Here is a 26,971-nt window from a genome sequence, read left to right as displayed (position 1 = left end):
TCGGGGCTTCAATACAAGACGGACATTACATACGAGCAGCATGGAGGTATTTGGATGTTTTTTAGTGTGTCTTTTTGTTACGAAGACAGTTGGTATCCATTTGCAACCGTTATATGGACATGCACTGCTACGCCGAGACCCCCTGTAACTGAACTATCCGTTTAAGAGTTTAGAGGATATTACTGAATCAATATCAGTATTGTAAACATCTTGATTCCATGATGTTGTGACTTTAGTTGACAACATGTTTTCTGTTTGTTGTTCATCAATCAACAGTTTTCAGCTAAAGTTGTAATTCAAACAAAAGCAACAACAACAAAAAATACTTACCCCATGAACCTCTGGCAGCGTGAGCACCAGGTTAAGGAGCAGTACGACCAGGATGAGGTTCCTCATGGTGGCAACAGTGGAGAACTGACAGAGGAGAACACAACAACCTGTCAGTCTCCCACAACAGTGGTTCTCAACATTATCATTATTATTTTTTTTTAGTTTTGTTTGTTTGTTTTTTGAGAATTTTACCACTTTTTTTGTAGAAAATGTTTACGTTTTTTCGGAGGGGGGGGGGGGGGGGGGGGGGCAGTGCAGCAGTATTTGTCCATATAATGGTTGTGAATGGATACCACTTTTCTTCGTCCAAAAAGACACACCAAAAAACATCCAAATACCTCCATACTGCTCGTATGTAATGTCCGTCTTGTATTGAAGCCCCGACATGAGAAATTGTTCCGAAAAAAATTAAATAAGTCTATATTTTAAGCTTGTTTGTAGCGGAAGCTCCCAGTGTCTCAGTTCACTGCTCTTCCTGTGTCAGTGCAAAACCATGTCGGGGCTTCAATACAAGAGGGACATTACAGACGAGCAGTATGGAGGTATTTGGATGTTTTTTGGTGTGTCTTTCTGGACGAAGAAAAGTGAGCACCATTCACAACCATTATATGGACAAATACTGCTGCGCGGACGCCCCCGTAACCCGAGAAGGGACGGAGGACTCTGAAACTTCTCACAGCTCTTAGTCGACATGAGGGGGAGTAGATAATGAGTGAAATTTGAATTTTGGATGAACTATCCCTTTAACCACTTCTTCCTACAAATGTTTAAATGTTTTTTTGAGAAATTGTACCACTTTTTTCCAGAAATGTGAAATATTTTCAAAAATTCACGCCATTGGCCCTAATTTGAATGTACAAATAAGTAACGTTATTCAGTCTCAGAACAAATATTTGTGTGTTTCTAGTGTTTGCTTGAAAATTTTGTCCAATGGGGGTCTGTGGTCTAATTTGTGTCAATTTAGGGGTCCTTGATGTAAAAAAAAAAGATTGAGAACCACTGTCCTACAAACACAGTCAGAGCTACTTCCTCACTAGTGTTGTGGTCAGAACCACCTGACCTGAGACCAGGTCCAAGACCAAAACCATTCTCAGTCCCAGTACTGATAATAATCATGATATTTACATTATTCCTCAGCTAAAAACAGAAGATAATTTAATCGAAACCTATATCTAATTGAAACAAAGTTTGTATCAAACAGAAGAACACAGCATAGAATCTGATCAAATCTCTACATTTTTGAGATTAAAAGTTATATATACATAAACTACATAAAAACTGAACTGGTCTCTTAGAAAAAACTCCCAAGCCCCGCTCCAGACCGGGACCTTATACAACACAACACAAAGCAACGCAACACAACACAACACAACACAAGTGGAGGTGGAGGTCTTACCTTCTGCAGAGAGAAGAGTGAAGCCTGGTGGATCAGAGGAGAACCTCTCCTTATATTCACTTCAGAGTCACACACACCTGATGATACAGCCCATCATGTGTTACCATGGTTTCCCCCACAGGCTCATTTGATTGTCCTATAGTCGACGGTTGGAGGAGTTAATGTTTGACAGAAAAAGACACAGACATTTAACTTTTAAAAGACATTTGAATATTCCCCGTCCATGTGTTAAAAAATGAACGTGACTCTCTTGTTTTATTGTTTTTAATGTAAAATCAGACGACAACGGAACGAGCTGCGAGTAAATTCAACAAAAACATTGAACAGTATAGATACAATATCCTACTACGTATAAATGGGAACAGCTCATCACACATGAAGCAGGAAACACACTGCTCACAAGTGTATGGTGCACGTACACTAAACCTACTTTATGGCTCAGTCCAGTAACAGATAAAGGACACATTTAAAAGTCCATTATGAAAGACGACGGTTAGATTAATAGGTGACAAATGCAGCTTGTCCAGAGGACAGTAATAAAAGCTAAAGACACGTCCAGTAAAATGACAATATTTTTATTTCCAGTTTGGGAGACATTTTGTCAGTAGGTTATAGAATGAAACAAAAGTGTTAATTTTACTCAAACAGTAGCTATGAATAGTGAAACCAGGGGAACCGATCATTTTCAAGTGGTCTTGGTTTTTCCAGAGCTGTATGAGTTTGTGTCTGACAGTCCCTGCAGCCTGATGTGATGCTGGATCACCTCTGTATCTCCTGGTCAGTTAGAGAAACATAAGTGTCTTTATCTTCTAACGACACTTTGCTGAGAGTCTTGTTCATTTTTCAACACAATGGCTGACTCATTGATAGTTCAGAGGGAGAATATTCAAATGTTTAATGTCTCTTTTATTATTTTCTTTTTTTTGTCAAACATTAACACGGGACTCTCAGTATTAAGTCAATTGAAGAATCCCAGAATGCACCACTGCTTTGTGTAGCCTACTGTATATCAAGGTGAAGAGGCAGAAATGTCAGAATAAAGGGAGGAGTTCAGTATTTTTCAGTGACTGTTAAACATGCAAAAGTATCAACAGCCAAGATGATGGATTTAATTCGCCTCTGTCTCTGTGAACACAAAGTGTGTTTAAGCAATATCACGACAGGCCGTGGTATGCTCATTATACCTCTGCTTCGTGTCGGGCCGAACAACGCCCCTTAGCCGTGGTATAATGAGCATATACCACAGCCTGTCGTGATATATTGCTTTTATAAAACGGTTACCAATAAAGGCAATATGAAAGAGCAATCAATTTCATGTAGTTTTATTCAACCAGAAATACATATTATCCAATAAAATAGCCCCACTGTGAAAAAAATAGTCCCACCTCTCCAGACGTTAGCTCCAAGTAGCTCTGCATCTCGTCTTTTCCTTGTCTTTTTTTTCAGGTCAAAGTCTATAAACCCTCCCCGGAGGTGAAAGTTCACCTTAAACATGTGAATTCAACTACTTTAGTTTATTTGTTAAAGCAGAAGTAAGCGGCAGGAAGTGATACGGTCGTTTTCGCTAATGCTGCGTTCCAGGCAGGCTTTTGAAATCGTAAATTACAGTTTCAAGTCACAACTTACGACTTTGTAGCGTTTCAGGCAACCCACTCGTGTTTTTCCGACCTGTTTTACCTGTGAAAGTCACTATAACGGCCACTCGTAACTTCCGACCTGTGAACTCGTACCAGATTGAACTGATACAACTTCACAGGTCGGAAAAACAGGAGTTACGAGTTTCCTTGAAAGCACCATAACAGTCCTCGTCCCTGCGTCGCCACATCCACGGCGTCCCTTGGCTGCACACACAGCCCTGCATGCCGTTCTCTCTCCTCATTGGATAAAAACTGTAGGATACGATAAATGTTTTCTCCTCGGCTCAGAGCAGAGCAGAGTGACTGAGAGACCCGTGTTTCAGTCCAAACACTCTATGTAAGTGATTGCTGTCGGAAGATATAACTATTTAAGACTTATATTAACACAAAAATATCACTTACTTCTGCTTTAACGTCGTAAAAACATCAACTGTCTTTTGCTACGGACCGCAACGGGGGGCAACCGTCATTCCAACATCCGACCAGTTCTAGCCTCATAAACCAGCCTCTCGCGGAAATGCATTTCATTTAATTTCTCAGGAGAGTCTGGCCTCATCCCCCCTCTAAGCGTTTGGGCTGGGCGGGAGCTGGGCAGGAGTAGTAGCGTTGACAGACAACCCCATTCAGCCAATCAGCAAGTTGGTGTAGTGACGGGGCTTTGCACCAGTTTGTCCCTGATTGGCCAACGTGCTGTGTCAATCACAGCGGCGACGCTGATTGGCTCGGCCTTCTGAGGGTTTCAGGCCGCTTACAACGGGGATGAGGCCAGACTCTCCCTCAGAAATGAAATGAATCGCATTTCCGGGAGAGGCTGGTTTACGAGGCTACACCAGTTCGACATTGGCCTCTAATTGTCTAAATGGCAACATTTAAAATACCTTCCTTCACCATCTTGTCGTATATAGCACATGTATCTCTTGCTGAACGTTTTGGTGTCATTTTGCAGATTAGCAGCACCTGTGTCATCCTTAAAACAGCACAAATGAGATGCAAGTGAGAGTGGGTAAACAGGAGACACTACATTGTTTATGGGTTCTGGTAAATACAGTGTTGTGTTTAACTTAGCAGCTTATGTGGCTCCACTTTACAGAATTATTTTTAATTGCTTCAACAAAACAGCTATAAACAATATAGGCTACTGCTGGAAACTGAGTTGTTGTCTTTAACAATAATGTTAGCAGTTAGCAATATTGGTAGAGATCAACCAGTAGGCTATACTACTACTACTACATTAAATGAAATGTACCGGATTTGTGTCATTTGATGTAGGCCAGATCATAAAAATATAAAGTGACAGGAAAATGTTGAGTGTGTCACATAACTGCTTTGAAATTCTGTGTCCATAGCGCACATCGGTAGCAAGGTGTTCACAAATTTCAATGTGCAGAGCCGGCCCAAGCCTCCATGGGGCCCTAAGCAAAATTTGATTTTGGGCCCCTCTATTTCTCTCGCGTGATTTGCGCCGGCGTCAGTGCGGTTACTGCGAATCACGCGATATTTGGACGGACCAGGAAGAGGAGCTTCGAGAAGCTTCCGCTACAAACAAGCTTAAAATATAGACTTATTTAATTTTTTTCGGGACAATTACACAATTTGGGGCTTCAGCACAAGACGGACATTACATACGAGCATCATGGAGGTATTTGGATGTTTTTTTGTGTGTTTTTTTTTACGAAGAGCTCCGGTGTCCCTTTGCAACCGTTGCATTGAAATGCACTGCGACGCCAAGACCCCCTGTAACTCAGAGAAGGGACGGTGGACTCTGAAAATTCTTCCAGCCCTTAGTCAACATGAGGGTGAGTAGATAATGAGCGAAATATCATTCTAGGGTGAACTATCCCTTTAAGTAACTCATAATAAGTACTAAGTAATAAGTACCAAAGAAATCTAATACTCAAGTAAAGTACAAATCCTCTGGATATGTACCATACTCAAGTAAATTTACTCCGTTACTGTCCACCACTGATCATATCATGGCAGGTCCAAAAAAGGCCACTGGAGACTGTGGGTTTGGTGTCCTTGAAAAGGAAGAGGGTGAAAGAGCCAAAGACAATTACTTGGATGTACGTTTCGAAGTAGTTCATCGTGATCAGATGATAAAACTCATCGGCCTTTGGAAGGAGGAAAAAAACTGTGGAACTTATGATCTCCGCACAAATAACTGTGAACACCTTGCAACTCATGTGCGCTACAACATAACAAATTTGGAGCAGGTATGTGACACATTGCTCAGTTTCTCATACATCTGTGACCGCTTAGGCCACATCAGAAATGAAAAACAGCTGTCTTAAAAATGTAACATTTCATTTATATGAGTACAAAGGATAATGCAATTATAATGGAGCGAAGAGTTGCCAATTTCACTCAGTTGTCCGTATTTAACTGCATCTAATTTGCTTTATTCTCAGGCAGGAGTAGATGCTGGACTGATTTGCAAGATAAGGCCAGCGGCTTGTAATGCGAGACGAGATGAGTGCAATTGTCCATCATCTGCTGCAAATGCTGTTAAGCCTCACCTGCCGTGCTACATTGCTCTCTTGTTCTGTGCTTTGTCTGTGGTGGGTTTGCTGTAGATGCACTCTACAAGTGGTGGGTGATGTAGCAAAAATATATGGGTCATTCCATAAAATCGGTGTCTTTTGCGTCCCCAAGAAGTAATCAGTCATAAAATTACGATAACAACAAATTTAATATGTAATTTAAAAATATAACATTGCCATGTCTTCTCTCCTTACTATAACATCAAATTAAAGTCAATAAAATATAATTTCAAATAATTAAAATGACTGCTGATGAGGGTGAGGTTTTTGGCCTGTCCCTCACTGTTGTTGTTGTACATCAACCGGACTTTTAATTTGTAAAATGTTAGAATGTTCACATTTACATATTATGATCTTATTGTAAAACAGTATTTTTGGTAATAATATATTAATTATTATAAATATGTATTGATTTATCGGTGTCCCCTGATTTTATATCAACCCTGTTACCCTAACCAAAAAACCCAAGCAAAATAATGGTACATTCCAGATTTGCCATGATTGACAGGAGTTTGCATCATCCAGGATGCTAACAGCTCAGTGACAAGTAAGTTTCTCTCATCTCTGATGTGCTATTTAAAAAAAATGTTTTTTCAAGGTTTGACCAGGGGGACAAGCATACAATGCCAATCCTGTTACCACTTTTTAACATATCTAAACAATTTTCTGTTTCTCATAATGTAATCAATAATTATAAGTAATTAATTACCTTCCAAAGTACACTTTTTTGCACTTTAGCTATAGCATTCACCATTCATCCTATTAACTATTTTTTTCCTACCACTTCAATGAGTTTAGAAACATTATTTAAAGTTCAAAAAACTACATATTGGGGACTCAAACGAGTGGTCCATCGGCATGTGGCAAAACGATACACATGTGGCAATATGTTGTTGTTATGGCAATGTCATATTATGTTGAGTAAGATTGAGGTTCTGGGGCTTGGCCTCCATGGGAGGAGAGGGAGCAGCCTCAATATTATAATCGATAAGTGATTTTTGCTTGATGTAACCAATGGTAAAGACAGGGAAAGATAGTCATGTTTGATTCACATTTGTACCAAATGGTAAGGTTAGGGTGAGAAAAGTCTTATGTGATTTTTGCTATTTTGTGATTTGTGTTGAAACTCATGTTATAATCAATAATAAGTGATTTTTTGCTTCATTTAACCAATGGTAAAGATATCTCAGGAAGCTCGTGACCGGCCGGCCGAAGCCTATATATCCTACCCAAAAATGGTAAATATGGTCATTGTACATCAGAGTCAGGGTTAAATTGTTAGGATGTTTGATTGATGAAATGTAATTGAATGCATATGCTCTGATGCTGCTTTGCCATTGCTTAATACCTGCAATAAAAATTCAATCAAAAGATAAGATAAGTTTTAGCCTGAGTCCCTTTAATTAAGACTGTAATTATAGATTGAATATTCCTGTGTGTTCAAGTTCAAGTTTACTTTATTGTCACATATAATTACAGTGGAATTCTTACCTATATTTGGTAATTTGCATAACATAAATAGAAATACAAGAAAATAAAAGAAGAAAAAGAGAAGAGTATTTTAAAGCGGAAGAGGTGGTAGTAGATTTAAAAATGTAATATAATATATTATATTATATTATTATATATAGTAAATATATAACAACCAATAGAAAAAGAAAAAAGAATGTAAGATATCTTGGTACGTATACGGATATTTTAGTAGTGGCAGTAAAACTTAGAATAGGGAAGTGCACTGTCTTCCTCTTGACACAGAGCAGGCCGGACTGAGAGTGAGCCCAGCAAGATATTGGTTGTACCAGCGGCCTGTGACACAGCAGTCTCCAATCTCACACTTACCAGTCTACTGAGGTTTGAAATAGAATCTGATCACAATAACTTCACACTGGGAAGCTGTCCACCATGATGGTAAAAAGCTAAAGCATTGGTGTGCACAGCATTCTCAAAGTAGCACAAATACAGCAGTAATAGCAATTAAAAAAAAACTGAAATATGCAATAAATAGGTCGAGGGGAGCCATAACTATATAGCCAACAGTGTAGTGTCTGTGGAGCAAATGCAGAATTTCTTTTTGTTATGAGACAAGCTGGCCCAGTTGCTCCTGAACAGCATGCTATGTAGGATGTTTACTTCAGATACGCTGCACCACCGGCCCCATCTATTGGCCGAACAAAGAATTGTAATTTGCGATAATGGTCCTTTAAGGCTCTCAAGGGTTGATCTAGTCACTGGCCACTGGAGACTGACTGTGGGTTTGGTGTCCTTAAAAAGGAAACAGGTGAAAGAGCCAAAGACTATTAACTTGGATGAATATTTCCCAGGATAAATGGGTACAACAGCTCATCATCATCAGACAATAAAACACATACAATATTGGAACAACAAAACAAACTGTGGAACTTGTAATCTCCTCACAAACAACTGTGAACACCTTGCAACTCATGTGCGCTATACAACTACAAAGTTTTAAAGCAGGTATGTGACACATTGCACACTTTACTTTCCCATCACTTCTGTGGCCGCTTGATCCACCTCACAAATGAAAAACAGATGTCTTTTTATATGTATTTCTACAAAGTGCAGCTAAAAGTTGCCAATTTCATTCAGTTGTTCGTATTTGACTGCATCTAATTTGCTCTGTTTTCAGACAGGAGCAACTGCTGGAGGTGATTGCAATATAGGATCAAGGTTTGTGAATTGTAGTGAATTCAACAAGATGGTGAAGGAAATGGAAGAGAAAATGAGAGATGTAAAAAAGAGTGCAACAACAAGTGTTCATCTTCAGCTGCAAATGCTGTTACTGTAAGATCCAGCCTCACCTGCCAACCTGCATTGCTCTCTTGTTCTGTGCTTTGTTCAAGTCACTCTCCTTTTAAGCAAGAACTGTTTTCTGATGTCGCCGGTGGTTTTGCTATACTTAGGGGTGGGCGATATGGCAGAAATGGCAGGGTTGACCCAGGCAGAATAAACGCCCAACATGTTAACTTCCAGATGCAGATGGGTTAGACACACACCTGTGATTTTGTGTGTAATATTTTTGATTTGTGGTAACAGATGTGTACCATTTTGTTGTGTATTCCTCAAAAAGCTTCTTCACTTACTGTAAAGGGACTGAGTCTGGTTTTGGTTGGTTTCATATCACTGTTATGGACATTTTCTGGACTCAATTCACTTCCTTTTTCATTTTGTTCACCTTGTTTCATGACCACTTCCTGACAAGTTTCCTGCCAGATTTTCAGCCACACCTGTTGCCAGATTGTCAAGGTTCCCTGGTTCCACGCCTGCTTTGCCCTGTTGATTACTGTTGCATGTGGTTTTGGAGGGCCATAACAGTGGTCTTTGGTCTGTGACATGTGCTTTTAATTCTGATGTGTCCTTGAGTGCTTTTAATGTACTGTATATTTCTGACCGTTTAATATGACAATTTTGCTGCCAATTCATAGTGTAGCATGACACAGATCTAGAAGTGAGCCTGCATTCAGCTGCCATGCTTCTGAATGTGACGAGACCATCAGCTACCTCAGGTTTCAGAAAACTGACATTTTTTAATTTCCAGGAAACCTCTGTGTTTGCAGTGACCGCCATAGCCCCAGATACAGGAATCAATGATAAGATCATCTATAGCATTGAAGGTCAGCCTCAATATTTTTGGTTGATTTGTTTGTTGTTTATTTATAGTCAGTGAGCAAGTCAGAAATGTTTCTGCGTTTTCCCTCGTTGTTCAACAGCTTCAACAGAAGATGGCCTGTTCACAATCAATCCAGACAGTGGTATCATAAGTGTGGTGTCACCAATTGACAGAGAAGATGTTGGTGATACTGTTACTCTGACTGTAAAGGTAAAGTTGTTCTTTCCTCTATTTCTAACAAATGTTGTGAATAAGCTGTGATAGTCATAGTACAGTTTTTTTGAATTAGAAAAGATCAATGCCAGTCAAGTTCTAAATTACATTTATTTTGGTAAAATGTTGAAGGCAGTAAAGTATTCTCCTCTGTTGTTTTTTAGGCCACCGACCAATCCAACTCTGCCTTCCTGTAAGCTGCCGTCATTAACCTCCTCCCACTTGGAACCAGCACCTGCCCTGCCCTAAATGTGTTGCACCTGTGTCTCATGATCCTCCCCTTGTCCTTGATCAGCTGTGAGTTTTGTCTTCATCCTTCGTGTCAAGCGTTCCAGCCTTTTGTTTGTTTCGATCCTGCTTGATTACTCTTTTGCCCTGTCTGCCTTCTGCTTCTCGGACACCTTTGCCTGGATTTTGTGGACTCCTGGACTGTAATAAAGGTCCTTTTCTTACATCCTGTGTGAGTTGTGCTCTTGAGTCCTCTTTCTGTGAGCCTACTCTGATTATTTGACTGATTTTTATGTTCTCCTCTGTCAGTTCTCCACTGTTGCCACCATGAGGAACCTGGTCTTGTTTGCACTGGCCCTTCAGCTAGTGCTCACAGAGGTTAATGAGGAAGTAAGTTCCTTCCATATAGTTACTGTTTAAACAACTACAACAACCTGTTAACCATCAGTTTATAATAACCTAGTTATAAGTCAGCACATTGTGATTTAATAATCAATTAATTAAAATACTTTAATTGTGCTTTTCTGCAATTATTGTGTAGTTGTAGAATTTATCTCTGCTTTTTCCACAGTACAAGTTTGGAGATTTAATCTCGTTTAAAAGGTATCGATACACAGTGTTCACCTTCAAGCACTATGCTATTTATGTGGGTGATGTGGAGTTTCCTGGCAAAGAGGAAGGACAGGATATTTTTCATCGCACAGGTACACGTATCACATACTTGCAGACGTCATTGTCAAATAGATAGCTCAACATTTAGTCATATTCTCCTATATAGTCATAGCAGTAGGTTTGTTACCTTTAATTATCGGTGAATGTTGTTTTGAGATCTGCGGGGCAGAGACGTGAGCTGCTCAGTGAACACAACGGTACAGGGGGACCTGTAGGCTACCGTTGTGTCCCTCATCAAACTCAAATACACAATCCAACAACTCCAAAACGCTGTGGTGAACAAGTTGTGACCTGCACATTCACCACGCTATGAGATAATCATGCATTAGAGACAGAGTTGTTTTAGAGGCTAACCACCGGTGAGTGCTTTAGGACGGGGGCGGGGGCCCGTTACTGAGAATGTGAAGTGGCGCGTTACTACAGTTTGGTTGAATGAAAAGCAAGGTGTCAGATTTTGGCCACACGTCATCTGCCTCAGGACAGGGCATGACGGTGAGCTAAGGTAACGTTAGCTAACGCAGCATTCGAAACCAAAGCTGAGGGTTTGGAAAGTCGCCAGATATAGCAAGAAAGTCGGCAACACTGCTCAGAGCTCTGGTACTAAGGGGGTGGATCGGACTACACGCAGGCGTAGCTCACAGTCGGCCATATGAGGACGGGCAACTTGCTCTGACTCTGGCTGCAGTTACAGTGCAGTAGTTAGGTGATCCAGTCATCTGCACTAAAAAAACGATTCATAACTCTGTGAAAAATAAATCAGTATGTAGCTATTACTTTAACTATTTGCATAATGTCACTATAATGTTACTTTTACAAAAAAAAAATACATTATTAAAATTATCCGTGATTCTAAATATGCTGCATCATAACTGCATAAACGTTCATAAAAATCAAACCGTTTTGAAATCGGACAAAAACTGAGCAAGTTATGGTCATTATAGCAGAACATGCAGCAGAGGCTTAATGCTCTGAGGGAGAGAGTTGCCCGTCCCAAGATGGCCGCCGTACTGGCTACGCTTTGTCATTGGGAAACAGCTGCGGGTGAGTCATCTAGTTCTTATATATATCTATGTCTGGTACAGCCACTCTCATTCTTCTTCTTCATCTCGGGGCTGGCGGTTGGCAACCAACTTGAAGGTGCCTTACCACCACCTGCTGGACTGGAGGTCTCACACTCCAGTCCAGCAGAGGACAAAATGGGCCGCAATTAACAGCGATTCAAAAAATCAACTATGACAGCCCTAATAATTATACATGATTATCTCATAGCGTGGTGAATGTGCAGGTCCCAACTTGTCCACCACAGCGTTTTGGAGTTGTTGGATTGTGTATTTGATGAGTTTGATTACTCTGCCCCGTGGACCTCAAAACAACATGCACCGATAATTAAAGGTGATGAACCTACTGCTATGACTATAGGGATTATGGTGAGAGGGAGGATCTGACTAAATGTTGAACTATCCCTTTAATAGTCATTGATGAACCTGCTCATGGTTTTCTCAGTTGACTGATAATCTGAAGTCTGATGATGTTGATGTCTTTCATGAACATGTCATATTCCTGTTACTTTTTGCTTATTACTTTCTCACTGAGTTTATTTACCCTATTTCCATGATTAAGGTCCAAATGATGCCACTGGAGACTGTGGGTTTGGTGTCCTTGCAAAGCAGAAAGGTGTAAGAAGCAAAGAAAATTTCTTGGATCAATATTACAAAGGAAACTTGGGCACATCAGAACATCATGCTCAGATAAAAGAACGCATCTACTGTTGGAACGACACAAGAAACTGTGGAATATATAAACTCAGAACAAATAACTGCGAACACCTTGCTACTCACGTGCGCTATGGATATAAAGTTTCAATGCAGGTATGTGATACATTCAACACTGTGACCGACTGGTCCACATCAAAAATAAATAAAACAGAAATCTTCAAAGTAAACATTTAATTCATGCCAGTATAAAAGAAAAACAAAATTAAAATTACGCAAAACTGATCTTTTATAAGTATTTCTGCAAAATGAAGATAAATATTATCAAGTTAAAGCAGAAGTAAGCGATCCGGTCGTTTTGGTTAATGCTGCGTTCCAGGCAGGCTTTTGAAATCGTAAATTACAGCTTCAAGTCACAACTTACGACTTTGTAGCGTTCCAGGCAACCCACTCGTGTTTTTCCGACCTGTTTTACCTGTGAAAGTCACTATAACGGCCACTCGTAACTTCCGACCTGTGAACTCGTACCAGATCGAACTTCACAGGTTGGAAAAAACACGAGTTACGGGTTGCCTTGAACGCACCATAACATCTTGTCAGCCGATGGAGTTAGCAGCCCCCGCCCTCGTCATGGATCTATTGGTCCTCGTCCCTACGTCACCACATTCAGGCGCATCCCTTGGCTGCACACACAGCCCTTCATGCCGTTCTCTCTCCTCATTGGATAAAACTTGTAGGATATGAGAAAGGTTTTCTCCTCGGCTCAGAGCAGAGCAGAGTGACTGAGAGACCCGTGTTTCAGACCAAACACTCTATATAAATGATTGCTGTCGGAAGATATAACTATTTAAGACTAATATTAACACAAAAATATCGCTGACTTCTGCTTTAATCCATATTTAACTGCATCTAATTTGCTTTGTTTTCAGGAAGGAACAACTGCTGGTTTGATTCTTAAGCAGCTTGACAACCTGTGGAAGAACATGGAAGAGAATGGGAAATCTTCATCTTCTGTTCAAATTCACTGCTTTAAGTGGGTCGGTATGCACCAGTACGGAGTACTGTTTCTAGATTTTTGCCCCCAGCATACCAGGACTTTTGACGGCGCACCGGGGGGTACCGGGAGTCTGGACGTATTCTGTGTTCCTGTTCTCTTTCTCGCTGACCGATTTGTGATAGTGATGCCTCCTTCATCCTGAGTGCCACAGTTCTGTTGCCCTGTTGTTCTCCGCTGCTCCTCTGTCTCCCACTGAGGGGCGCTCTCTCACATGCACGTACACGCCACAGCCTCATCATAGTAGACCAGGGGTTCTCAACCTTTTCCAAGCTGCCCCCCCCCCCCCCCCCCCCCCCCCCCCCCCCCAAGCTGGTTCAATGTAGTTGGGCCACACCCAACACCCGGTGCACCCACTCAGGGTTCTTCGCCAGTGTGCAAAAATTGTCGTCATTTCTTGCCTTGTATTTTAAACCTCATGAAGGAACCTTGTTCTAAAAATGTTGTTTCTTTGATATTCAATAAATGATTCTGTTTACCATTGAGGACAATGAAAAATGATCAGTTTTAATTGTTGAAATGACCAGAAGGCTGACCAAGGGCGACCAATGAATATATGCATACTGTATGCCTGCAAACTCAGAAGGAGTGAAAAAGGTGAGTCACCAAACCCCTGTAGGGGGGTCTGGGGGCATCCCCCCCAGAAAAAAAAAAGTGATCTAAACACATAAATGAAGCATTCTGGTGTACTCTGAGAAGAACATGAAGTGAACATTTGTTTCAGATAAAAAGCACATTAACATATCTCATATTTTAAATCTATAGGGATCTGGACCAGCCATTCAAGGTAGTGGGGTCGTTTAAGGCTCAGTCATTTCAAATTGGTGTTAAAGTTTGGTTTTCACTTCCAAGTTGAAGTTTAGGGTCTAGAAAACAAATTGAGTCTATAGTGTCAAACACACAGATAAAAAAATGGCCTGTAGGGGGCGCTGTAAAATATGTAAACTGCTACAACTTTTGATTAGATTATCCAATTTTAACATATGAGGTATGTATGGATTCAAAATTAAAAGGAGAAACTGGTATGCCAAGCATTTGGTGATAAGATTAAAAATAAATACACTTTTAGCCCAATATATTAAATGGACACAAGCAAAATTGTACTTTTTTTGAAGATAAAGTCTGGAAATGTCCTCGAAGTTGCTATGAAACATGATTTTTAAAGTTATTGTAAATAAAGGCTGTGTAATGACTCAACTGGATTTAAGATTGGTGTTCAGAATATCCCTATAGCATAACGATAGCTGGGATACCCATACACAAATATGGCTGCATATAGCCCATGACAGTAGAATTTATTTTGGAACAAGCAGATGTTTCGTTTGAATCAACCGTTTTAAGATGACATCATTTCCCTTGGGTTGAAGCAGGTGGTGAACAAACCAAAAGCAGTGAAATGTTGGATTCCTTTAGTGTCAGGATGAAGCTGCAGGTCTGACGCTGTCACCACAAAGTGTACATCCAACAGTCTCTACTCCACCGGCCGGATGCCTTTGGCCTCCTCCAGCTTCCTCAGGGTCTCGTCCCACTGGGTGAACTGCTTGGACAGCAGGAACATCTGCCAGTCACATGTTTACAGGTCAGTTCAGTGGGTGGAGCTTCTTTCCTCGAGCAGCTCGACTCACAGAGATTTGGTCAGTGACGACATTTACATCTGATTTATGCGTTCAGTTTCTGAGCAGACTAGAGCCACCGAGGTTCACAGCAAACTTTTAACATTGTTGACAGAACAGCTCTGAGTTTGTGTGTTACATTTTGACTTGTGTAAGAGATGTGTACCATTTTGTTGTATTCCTCAAAGGGACTGAGTTTGGGTTTGGTTGGTTTCATCACAGATATGAAGACTGGATGACTCAATGCTGTTGTCCAGTGACACAGAGTCGTCACACGGCCGCCACCTTGTGTGGGGCGGCTCGCTCCCTCAGAGCATTTTGCCTGTATGGTCCATGTTCTATAAAACTAGAACTTGCTCAGTTTTTGATTAATTTTCAAAAGGTTTGGTTTGTTATATGTCATAAATGCAGTTATGATACTGCATAGTTTAAACTATGAATACTTTTAATCAAGTACATTTCTATGTTAGTAACACTATAGTAACGTTATGCAAATACATGTAGTTAAAGTAAATGAGTTATGTCTGCATATAATCGGATTCACCTCCTTGGGTTTCATGTCATAGGGACATTTTGTGCAGTCAATTCGCCTCTATCTCATCCTTGTTTGCCCACGTCCTGCCAAGTTTCCTGCCAGTTTGTTTGCACATATACTACCAGGTGGGAATGCACCAGTTGTGAATGACCTGGCAATCAAGCGAGTTTGCAGGCATTCACTCTCAGTGTGGGGAGAGGAGAGCATGAAGACGTTTGGAGACACTGGATGGACTTGGAAAGGGGACACTGCAGGACTGAGACTTTTTGCTAAAGGGAAGAAGGAGCCGGTGAGCTTTGTTGTGTCGTGTGGGTTGTTGTGGGTTGTGATCTTCAGCATTTAATAAATCATGTGATGAAATTCAGGTTAAAATGTGTGTAGTAAAAATCATGTGATTGTAATGTAAGTTAAAATATCATATTTAATATCATCTGGGTTTAAAAGTAAAGTTAAAAATGTAGTGTGTTTTAAGAGAGTAATCATGCTAAAAGTTATTTGATATTGTGTTTTTACAGGAGTTAAAATCATCATTGACCCGTGTCTTTCATTTATGTTATTTATTTTCAAGATTAATTTCTAGTAGTTTAAAATTAAGTTTAATCTTGGATTATGTTGATTAATTATGGTTTCTTGTGTTACATTTTCCTTGAACTTCTTTTTTGTGTCTGTGTTTAAGGTTTTTCACCTGTTTGGCCTTTACGACTTTCAAAATAAAAGGAATTAAAAAAAAGGTAAGCTGATTTTGGCCATTGAGTGAATTCCAGTCCTATTTTCTGAAGCAAGCTGCCATTTCAAGTGGGGGAAGCTGCGGGTCAAACCTCACAAGAGTGAGGACCATTTGACAGTGGTCTGATGTCTGCACTCAAGTCTCTTAGCCCGGTCATTAAAGTGGGGATCACGTAATCTGTATATTTGCGTTGTCTGCTACTTTCGCCTGGATTTGGTGGACTGATTTCTGTTACTGGTCCCTGGACTGTAGGAAGCTTTTCCTCTTACGTTTTGTGTAAATTGTGCATTTGAATCCTCTTTCTGTAAGAACTATTCTGACTGATTATTTGACAGACTGTCAGCTCTCCGCTGTTGCCACCATGAGGAGCCTGGTCTTGGTTGCACTGGTCCTTCAGCTTGTGCTCACACTCACAGAAGCTAAAGAGAAAGTAAGTTCATTTAATATATTAACTGTTTATTTTACAACAACGCTCAGCCATCACTGGATAGTTGTGCTTTTCTGTAATTGTTTTGTAGTTGATCGCTGATTTTTCCACAGTACGAGTTTGGAGATCTGATTTCATTTAAAAGGAGATGTATCTGCAAAGGCACATCATACAAGCACTTTTCTGTTTATGTGGGCAATATGACCTTACCGGGCAAAGAGACTAGACAGAACATTTTTCAACGCACAGGTACTAACTAAATTTATGTTATTTAGATAACATTCCTTCCTGTGGCAGGTTTCTCACAAAGTTTATATTCCATCATGATAGGTAAAAACGGGACCACTGGAGACTGTGGGTTTGGCGTACTTAAAAAGCAGAAAGGTGAAATAGCCAAAGAAAACTACCTGGATAAATGTTTCAAAGGAGAAACGTTCACACCAGATCGTGATCAGATGATAAAACGCATCAAATATTGGAACGACCCAGCAAACTGTGGAAACTATAATCTCCTCAAAAATAACTGTGAACACCTTGCAACTCATGTGCGCTACAACATAACAAATTTGCGGCAGGTATGTGACACATTGCTCAGTTTCCTATCACTACATCTTCGACCGCTTGGTCAACGTCAGAAATGAAACACTGATGTCTTCAAAGTGAACATTTCATTCATGTCAATACAAAGGAATAATACAATTAAAATGGAGCTAAAAGTTACAGAGTTCACTCAGTTGTTTGTAACTGCATCTAATTTGCTTTGTTCTCAGCCAGGAACAGTCGCTGGTTTGCTTTTCATGATGACAGCTGAATGCAAGAAGCTGCTGGAGGCCATGGGAGATAATGAGAGACGTAGAGATGAGTGCAACAACAATTGTTCATCCCAGTCTCACCTGACGACCATCGTTGTTCCGATCGTTATTGTCTTGCTCTTTATTCTCTTGTTTGTGGTGGTTTATGTACTCCGCAGGAGGAGGGTGATATGTCCCACACGGGAAGAACCTATATAGACCTACAGTATAGGTTATAATATAGGGCCAAATATTGGTGCAACATACATCAAATTGGCCATTTTCATATATTGTAGGTATAGATTAAATTGGGCCGGAGCCATCTGGAGCTCAGCTCCGCCGCCTCACCTCGACAGTACAACCAGCAGGAGCTGAGCTCCCTCTGCTTCAGTGTTTTATAATACAGTAATCGTGGTTGTAGCTACCATTATACGACCTCATCATACGAAAATCATTAATTTGCACCCCCCACATTTACCATGTCTGTACATCAGTCTGTTCACTCTGCGCTGTTTTCAGAGCGCGGTGTCAGAGCTTCTGAATCTGTTCCGCTTGTACTGATCTGATATGCTTTTCTGTAATAAATTCTATAAATCTCAGCGAGACTTATTGTTGTCTTTGATCCCTCACCATAGAGCAAACTTTAGCCTCTACAAAGAGAAACACAAAGACACATTTCAGGGCCACTGATTTGTATAAGATAGATCAGATACTGTAGGGTAAAGAGTATAGGCTGAAAATATAATCATAAACATGTGGGAGCCTCCGTTCACACCTGACAGAACAGCTATCAAGATAGAGATGAGGACAAGTCAGAAGTGTTAGAACAGTAAAGTGTGGCCTGAAAGAAGCCCATGATGAAGCAGAGGAAACGGGGTCTTGAAAGGCTGGTCCAGGCCAAAAGATTGAGAAAAAATAATTTTGTCTTTGCTCACCAGCCACTGCTCCCCACTAGTCCAGTTTCATACACTCCAGCCATTCTGGCCATTGTATGTTCACTTATACAGTAGATGTACCCATTTAGTGCCTATGTTCACTTATATATGTACCCATATATATGTACCTATGTTCACTTATATGTACTCAAAAAAATATTATGGGAGCTCATATGCAACAGGAATCCTACAATGAAAACCAATACTTAAATGCTAGCATCACAGAATTTGAAGTCAAGAGTGCAATCAATAGACTTAGAGAAAAGAAGGCTGTGGGGGTTGATAATTTGCCAGATGAGTTTTTGAAATTACCCAGTTTATCTCGTATTTTGTATAATCTTTTCTCTATTTGTTTTGAGCATGGTTTTCTCCCCTCAGCCTGGCAGAAATCTATTATAAAACCAATCCCCAAGTCAAAAAATAATGACTCCAGAATTCCTATAAATTACAGGGGGATAAGTCTTTTAAGTTGTGTTAGAAAATCTAGTCCAGCGTCTTAAATGAGTGACTGATGTATTTTTTTGGAAACTTTTGGTTTATTAGTCGATGAACAAAATGGCTTTCGTAAGAAAAGAGCATGTATTGATCACATATACTATTCTTTATCTACTATAGGCTAGTACATGCCAGAATACAGGAAGGGAGACCTGTTTTCTGTTGTTTTATTGATTTTCGTAAAGCTTTTGATTGTATTCATCACGGACTTCTTAGCTTTAAACTACTGAATGTTGGAATAGATGGTAAATTCTACAAGGTAAAAGCCCCAGTGGCTTGTGCAGGTAAATCAGTATAGAACGGGCTGGTTCCCAACTCCATCTGGTGTCAAACAGGGGGATGTACTTTCTCCCACCCTTTTTGCTGTCTATATAAATGATCTTGTATACTAGAAATCAAGCACACAGCCATTGGGGTTAGATTGGGTTCTGTCAATTAAGGATAATGAAAAATCCATAGATAGCCTACAAAAACAAATAAAAACTGAGAACTTTTTTTTTTACATAATTTATTCACAATAAATGGCCACACAACCAAATTTAACTAATTAAAAATGAAAAAATGAATAGAATAACAAAACAAAACAAAAAAAATAGCTGTGCCGATCTACCCTCGCGTGGCTTACCTTATCAATCATCTTATCAATACACATTGAAGTGTTTGTGAGATAATTCAACACTATATGTATAGGAAAGAGAGAAGGAGTGAGACAGGGAGTAGGGGAGGGAGAGAGAGAGAGGAGGTAGACAAGGAAGGGAAATGGATAGAAAGAGGATGAGAAGGAGATTAGGAGGTAGACAAAAATGCATAATGGAATTTTTTAGGAAAATCCCGCAGACTCTACCTTTAATGTAAATGAAGCTACTGATATTAAAACCCGTCTAGCTGATGTGACCCAGGCAGAACAAACACCCGACTTACAGTCGCAGATGGGACACAGGCTGCATCCTGCTGGCCAACTAGTGAAACACTATGAGTTTTTTCCACCCAGATGGAGTGACACCGGCCCACCCCTTAATGCACAGTACAGCTCACTGCACCTTAGTTATTCATAAAACTGTCCCATAAGCCAATTATGTGGTAGCAATGTATGTACTGTATGTCAATATTGACATCAATCGTCATTTAACACTGATTTATCTATGGCTTCAAGCCGTTTATAGATACATAACAGACATCACACAATGAAATGGTCCATGAATTCAGCAGTAATATTTATTATACGAACTGTTATCATTCCATATGACACAATACAGGTATAATCAAGTCCTCAGGCCAAGAGGGAAAAACTAAAGTCTTGCAGAGGACGAGTGTGAACGAGTGAAATAGAGAGTTGGAGCTGGAATGCATTATTATTAAAATCAATCTACAAGCGTAAAAAAAAAAAAAAAGCTCCTTTATCCGAAAATAAATAAATAAAGAGCAGCTTCTTTGAGCCACACGTCATGTGATGGGAACGAGTTGAGACCGACTGATGTATGTAGAAGTTTCAAACCTGGTAGATAAACACATGTGCAGGAACTGTTGTTTTTAGATGGATGATATTAAAATCTGATTCACATGACAGTAGAATTTATTTTGGAACAAGCAGATGTTTCGTTTGAATCAACCGTTTTAAGTTGTCATCATTTCCCTGGGTTGAAACAGGTGGTGAACAAACCAAAAGCAGTGAAATGTTGGATTCCTTTAGTGTCAGGATGAAGCTGCAGGTCTGACGCTGCCACCACAAAGTGCAGGTCCAACAGTCTCTACTCCACCGGCCGGATGCCTTTGGCCTCCTCCAGGTTCCTCAGGGTCTCGTCCCACTGGGTGAACTGCTTGGACAGCAGGAACATCTACCAATCACATGTTTACAGGTCAGTTCAGTGGGTGGAGCTTCTTTCCTCGAGCAGCTCGACTCACAGAGATTTGGTCAGTGTCGACATTTACATCTGATTTATGCGTTCAGTTTCAGCGCAGAAAAGAGCTATTGATTATTCAAAAATAAAGAGACCACTTTCACAAATGTTTCTTAAAAAGCATCTCTAACAATACCAACACAAACACAACTCATTCGTCTTAATAAGACACTGATGAGGTCATCACCTGAACCACATCTGAGTTTATTGGAAGATTATAAAAACCACTGCTGGGATTTAACATTAACAATAACCCCACCAAAATTGATTTATAAACTCTTCCTAAGTTAAAATATTTGTGTTGTGTTGTTCAGGAATGAATATCAATACGTTTTCTTTTCATCATTCATATTAAAGGTTTGAAAAGACGTCATTTTCTGCCAATAAAAGCTCTAAATAACAATATTTTTATTTCAATTTTGGGGGAAATGTTGTTAATAGTTAATAGAATAAAACAAAAAATGTTCATTTTACTCAAACACATGCCTATGAATAGTTAAACCAGAGAAACTCATCATTTTGAAGTGGGCTCTTAATTTTTTCTAATTGTTTTATCCCCACAGAGAGAACAAAAATAAGTTTGTACCATTTTGTTGTATTCCTCAAAAAGCTTCTTCACTTCCAGAGACTGAGCCTCAGTTTGGTCCTGGAGAAAAAAACAAAACAGTAAATGTAAAAGAAAGAGAGGAGGATGTGTAGAGGTAAAGAGAGAGAGAGGAGGAGAAGAAGAGGGCGGTCACCTGCTCTTTGATGTGGATCTGTGACAGCCGCTGCAACTTGGTGGCGTGTTCTGGTACGTCTGTGAAGGACAGAAACACATCACACACATCAAGTACGTAACGATGGTGCGTCCACTTTATTCATCCAGCAGCTACACAACAACACAAAACACCACATGACTGAATACAAACACCAGGAATTACATTGGTTTTCCCGCTAAAGCATACTGTACAGTAAGTGCTAAACATGGATGCAGAGAAATGTTGTTAACGGCATCATAGTTACATGAAGACACAAAAACATTTCTACAGAAATTCACCTTTCAGACATTCAGTACGTTTACATGACACTTGAAAAAACCGAATTATTGCCTTAATCCGACTATAACTGGACAACTGAAGTGCATGTAAACACCTTAGTCGGACTGAAATCGGAGTTGAGAACTCTGATTAAGACACCCAGATAATGCGATTGGAATTCGATTTTCTCCGTCATGTAAACACTTTAGTCAGAGTAAAAACAAAAAAAAATTTGCGCCGGCGTCAGTGCGGTTACTGCAAATCACGCGAGATTTGGACGGACCAGGAAGAGGAGCTTCGAGAAGCTTCCGCTACAAACAAGCTTAAAATATAGACTTATTTAATTTTTTTCGGGACAATTACGCAATTTGGGGCTTCAGCACAAGACGGACATTACATACGAGCATCATGGAGGTATTTGGATGTTTTTTTGTGTGTGTTTTTTTACGAAGAGCTCCGGTGTCCCTTTGCAACCGTTGCATTGAAATGCACTGCTACGCCGAGACCCCCTGTAACTCAGAGAAGGGACGGTGGACTCTGATAATTCTTCCAGCCCTTAGTCAACATGAGGGTGAGTAGATAATGAGCGAAATATCATTCTAGGGTGAACTATCCCTTTAAGCTTACTAAGTTGTTTATATCCAGTTTTTTACGAGGTGACAGAGAAGTCAACAGGACAGGGGGCGCATTAACCCGCTGAAACAACGGGTGACGGCGCATGAGGGGGCGGACCCCGTCAGTTATTCGGTTTTCTCAGTTGCATGTATATTGAGACAAGGACAGAAGTCTGACTTGACGCCAAAATCGAATTTTGAGCATAGCTCGACTAAGCTCTGCATGTAAACGTACTGAGTGGGGATCTGAAGCTTTCTCAAGCCCTTTGTGAATAATAAACCTGTCTGTCTGACTTTAGTCGACACCTGAGTGAATCATCTCCTCTCTAAAATCACAGAGCAGATGTTCCTTTGTCTTTGATTCGCTCAGCATCCTGCTGCCAGGTGACACTCACCTCTGATGTAGTTGCTGTCCAACAGCGGCTGCATGCTGCTCACCTGCTCCAGCAGAGCAGCTTGGGACAGCAGGAAGTCCTCCTCTGTGGAAACAAACACCACAACGAGGACTGAATCAGATTCAAATCACTTTTACAATTATAGGACTAAAATTAGGTTTCAGGTTCCTCAGGCTTCTTACCGGCGAGGATGAACTCCAGCTTCATAGCGTCAGGCACAGTGATGTGGTCGGTGAACTGGGGGTCCAGGTACTTCAGAAGGTCCTCGACTGCAGCACAGAAACAATGACTGAGATCAAAGTCTCACCAAAACATGGACTAAATTCTGACAATAGAATAAATCCCTGTGCTAAAACAACATTTTGAATTTCAAATGTGAACAACTATATAATCATGTGGTAGTATCCTTTTTTTTGGGTGTAAGTTCATCAATACAGTAAATACACATAGTTACACTGAGCCGATGATCCAGGTTGTCTGGGCAGAAACAAAACAACATGCGACTCACTTTTCTTGTGCAGGATCTTTACTCGCTCCCTCTTGTTGGCCATGTTGGTGAGACCTGCCTGAATCCTGGTCAGCGGCTCTGCACACTGCAGGACAGAGGACAATGAGTAGATTTTATAGTAGTGATACAGAAAGGTCATTCATATTTATTTTATACTGTGTAACATGAATTTGCTGTATCAGGGCTTCAGACTGCCCCTAAATCGGGGGCCTTAGCACTCAGAATCTGGACTCTGAGGATCATAAATGTAGAGGAAATGTGAATATTTGCTTTGCAAGTCCATTTACAGTGTGCACCCCTTAAATTTTAAATTAGGGGCCACGATGCTCCTAGTAAAAAAAGGTTAGTCTGGAGCCATGTGTATGCAGGACAACAAGGCAAACATTTGATTCTACAAACTTACACATCTGTAATAATGGTCTCATTATGAGTACAACTGGAATTAAGATGTTTTTTAAGTATGAAACCTTTATTCATTTTGTAGAAACATAAAAACACTACTTAAGAAGGACAATGAGCAGTGTTGGGAACGTTACTTTTAAAAAGTAATTAGTTATAGTTACTAATTACTTCTCCCAAAAAGTAACTGAGTTAGTAACTCCACTACTTCACTATAATAGTAACTAGTTACCAGGGAAAGTAACTATTGCGTTACTTTTTCTTTCTTTTTTTAAGTTTAAATATGTCGAAGAATTTGGATTTTTTTTCTCTCATTTTTAAATTGTATTTTATTGTTTTCATATATTTCACTGATTGCAATTATGGAATGCGAGTGTGTGTTTTATTGAAAGCGAGGCTGGTGTGCCTATGAAAATAGGTTACAGTGGGTTTTTTAAGTGCTGTGGCTACAAGCAAATCTCATATTGTCTCTGTACAAAGACAACAAAGACCTTTTTAAATGTGAAAACAGCGGAGACCTATTCAAGATTTGCGTTTAATAACAGGCGAAACATCGAAATTAATTTATTCATGGCCACATTAAGTGAAATTATTAACTTTACCGATTATCCATCTGATTATCTGTCCTGCTGCGAGTGCACAACAGGGTATCTGCGGATCCTTAAAAAGTCTTAAATTCATGTATCTAAAATTAAGGCCTTAAAAAGTATTAAATTTATTAGAAAATTCTAAGATGGTCTTAAATATATAATACACAGCATCATAAAATATGTATGCACTTAAACTTTTATATGAAATAACAGGGTATGCGCGCGGGGTCTTAAAAAGTCTAAAATGTGAAAATCTAAATTTTAGGTCTTAAAATGTCTTAAATTTGTTGAATTATTGTGTTCAAGTCTTAAATAATTTTAGACAGGTCTTACATTTTCTTATGCCCACCATGGGCGAGCATTTCACTCGCATTTGCCCCTAAAAAAAACAAACATGTGTGAACCGGAAAAATCACAAAAAGAAAGAGCACACGATTGGTCAAAAACTACAAATCCCACAATTATCTGGCCTCAACAATAACAGTAGTTAGTGTTAGTAAGGGAGAGTGGAGCTGTAGGTGAAGAGGAAACAACGCCACGTCTGGTCCCGTTCTATGTTGTTCGTTCACATCGTCACCGTTTATTCGTTACGTCCGCGGTGTAAAAGGCCGTGACGCAAAGACGCGATTAGGCGCGAGACGCGATTGGGCGCGAGGCGCGGTATACGCGACTTTTTTTTTTTTGCGACGCTACACCCGATTCTTTTATGGCGACGGGACCTTCGCGTCTTCGTCCTTTTCATCGTGTTTGGTGGGAAGACCCGCAAGGGGCTTCCCACCAAACACGAGGAACGCTTTTTTTTCGCTTGAGTTTATACGCGCGACCAAACGCGAGATACGCGAGAAATGCGATTTATCGCTCGTTTTGACTTTGTGTAAATTCGCGTCTTCACGAGCCCGCCCATTTTCACTACAACAACAACATTTCTGCTCTCACCAACCATGGTTGAGGTCACAACGCTGCTGTAGCTGCTCTGGAAGAGTTCCAGCTGATGAGCTACAGAGACTTTAGAGTCAGAGGAGCAGTGCGTCGCTGTGTCGGACTGTTTGGATTTAATGAAGAAGCTGCACAGAGTCAGGTGAGCAGAAGCTCAGGACAAACACTTCGCTCCGGGACATAATGTAGCTACACCTCACATGTTCTTGTCTTTTACCTCAGGGAGATTAAAGTAGTGTCTGTTTCCACTTTCCCTCCGATCTCGGCAGCTTCCCTCTGCTAGTTTGTGTGTGTGAGGCTAAACTGCGTGCGTGTGTGGTTTGTGTACAAACTGAACACTGCCTCTGATTGGCTTAGCATGAAACCTCACTCTGCCTCAACCAATCATCATCACTTATGCGGTTGTCTCGTCCCTCCCTCCTCCCCCCTCCCCTCACCAAAGGAGAGGAGGAAAAAACAACAACAGTTTAGCAGCTTCTGTGTCTGAGATGAGCCAAGTCGGAGGACAACGGCTTCACTGAGTAGTTTGTAACGCGCCTCATTTAATTGTCGGTAACGGTAACGGCGCTGTAACGGTGGAAATAGTAATTAGTTAGATTACTCGTTACTGAAAAAGATAACGCCGTTAGTAACGCCGTTTATTTTAACGAGGTTATTCCCATCACTGACAATGAGGCACATTGATCCATCCCCGGGAATACAAATACCTCTCAGCAAATCCACTTCAATGCCCCTTTGTGAGCTCAACGTGTTTTCTTCATCATATGATGCTTTGACTCGTCTTTTCATCTGCCACAGACTAAGTGCAATAACTATTACTGGAGCAGAGTTGAAGTTGCAATAATGTTTGGCCTAAATTCCCGCAAACAACTTAATTCAGTTTACTTTTAATGAACCAACTTATTCATGTAACTACTTTATGTTGTGTAGAGACGTAAACACTTTCCCTTCTGTTTGTGATAGTGGACAATAACCATAACAAGTTCACACAACCCAGAGTGGCATCTTAACTTTTTAACTTAATTAATTATTCATAATTACAGATTCATACAACAGCAAAATAAAACATGATTTGACATGACTGATTTGTTATTTGATGCAACTGAGCACTCTGGCTCCTTTAACAGGGAGGCTAAAACACACAATGACAACGCCTCATACCTGTCAGCTGCTATAAACGGCTAAACTAGCCTATGTTTGGCTGGTAAATAATCAGTTTCTTTATTTCCAGTAGTCAACGACTCCAATAAATCATACTGAGTGGTCATTGTAGAGCTAATGTGAATAAAACAAAAAGGGCGTTCACTCATTCCCAGTGACAGATCTGAGTTAGCTCTGCCGGGGCTAGCAGCTTAGCTATCCTCTTTACGTCTAAACGCCACCTTTTCCGTCAGAGTAACCATTATTCTAGACAAACCTTGATGGGTTTTCCACTTTTGTTTCTTCTCTCGCCGTAAATCCGACTCTCCAGCGCCTGAAGACGCATGTCCAGGTCGTCCGTCTGCACCTTCTGCTCCATTTTTTTTTTGCCTCTGCTAATGAACAACAACAGAAGCTAGAGCTAACGCTGACGTAATTTACAAGAGACGACGTCGCCGCGTATGATGACGTATCCGCGTCAGCGTCGATTTCTTTGTGAAAAATATTTGTTATTACGTTTTATTATATCAATTATAGCT

The 26,971-nt window shown here is 40.3% G+C and overlaps 1 protein-coding gene and 1 long non-coding RNA gene across 4 annotated transcripts; one reads left to right on the top strand and one right to left on the bottom strand.

Annotated features, from left to right (window-relative positions):
• Window positions 1-14,881: 14,881 nt before the first annotated feature.
• On the bottom strand, window positions 14,882-26,846 carry dctn3 (dynactin 3 (p22); the record flags this gene model as incomplete). 2 transcript variants are annotated; one of them, XM_083989963.1, is made up of 7 exons in its annotated part: window positions 26,710-26,846; window positions 23,368-23,452; window positions 23,042-23,128; window positions 22,860-22,943; window positions 21,572-21,630; window positions 21,418-21,477; window positions 14,882-14,968 (listed from the first exon to the last, which is right to left on the bottom strand). In XM_083989963.1, the coding sequence occupies exons 1-7, from the start codon at window positions 26,809-26,811 to the stop codon at window positions 14,882-14,884; spliced, it is 564 nt and encodes a 187-aa protein (XP_083846089.1). In that variant the 5' UTR covers window positions 26,812-26,846. The 2 variants fall into 2 exon arrangements, with proteins under 2 accessions (XP_083846089.1, XP_083846088.1); XM_083989962.1 differs by lacking the exon at window positions 14,882-14,968 and adding an exon at window positions 20,121-20,768.
• Window positions 15,756-18,005, top strand: LOC310999513. Of its 2 annotated transcripts, none has more exons than XR_014596052.1 (3): window positions 15,756-16,715; window positions 16,826-16,961; window positions 17,043-18,005. It is a non-coding gene; the product is annotated as an uncharacterized lncRNA (long non-coding RNA). The 2 variants fall into 2 exon arrangements; XR_014596053.1 differs by having other exon boundaries at window positions 16,826-17,287; window positions 17,483-18,005.
• Window positions 26,847-26,971: the final 125 nt, after the last annotated feature.

Source organism: Trachurus trachurus, assembly GCF_905171665.1.
Source record: "Trachurus trachurus genome assembly, chromosome: 16".
NCBI classification, from domain to species: Eukaryota; Metazoa; Chordata; class Actinopteri; order Carangiformes; family Carangidae; genus Trachurus; species Trachurus trachurus.
The sequence above is the reverse complement of the archived record's forward strand: the minus strand, read 5'-3'. Positions and strand labels throughout refer to the sequence as shown.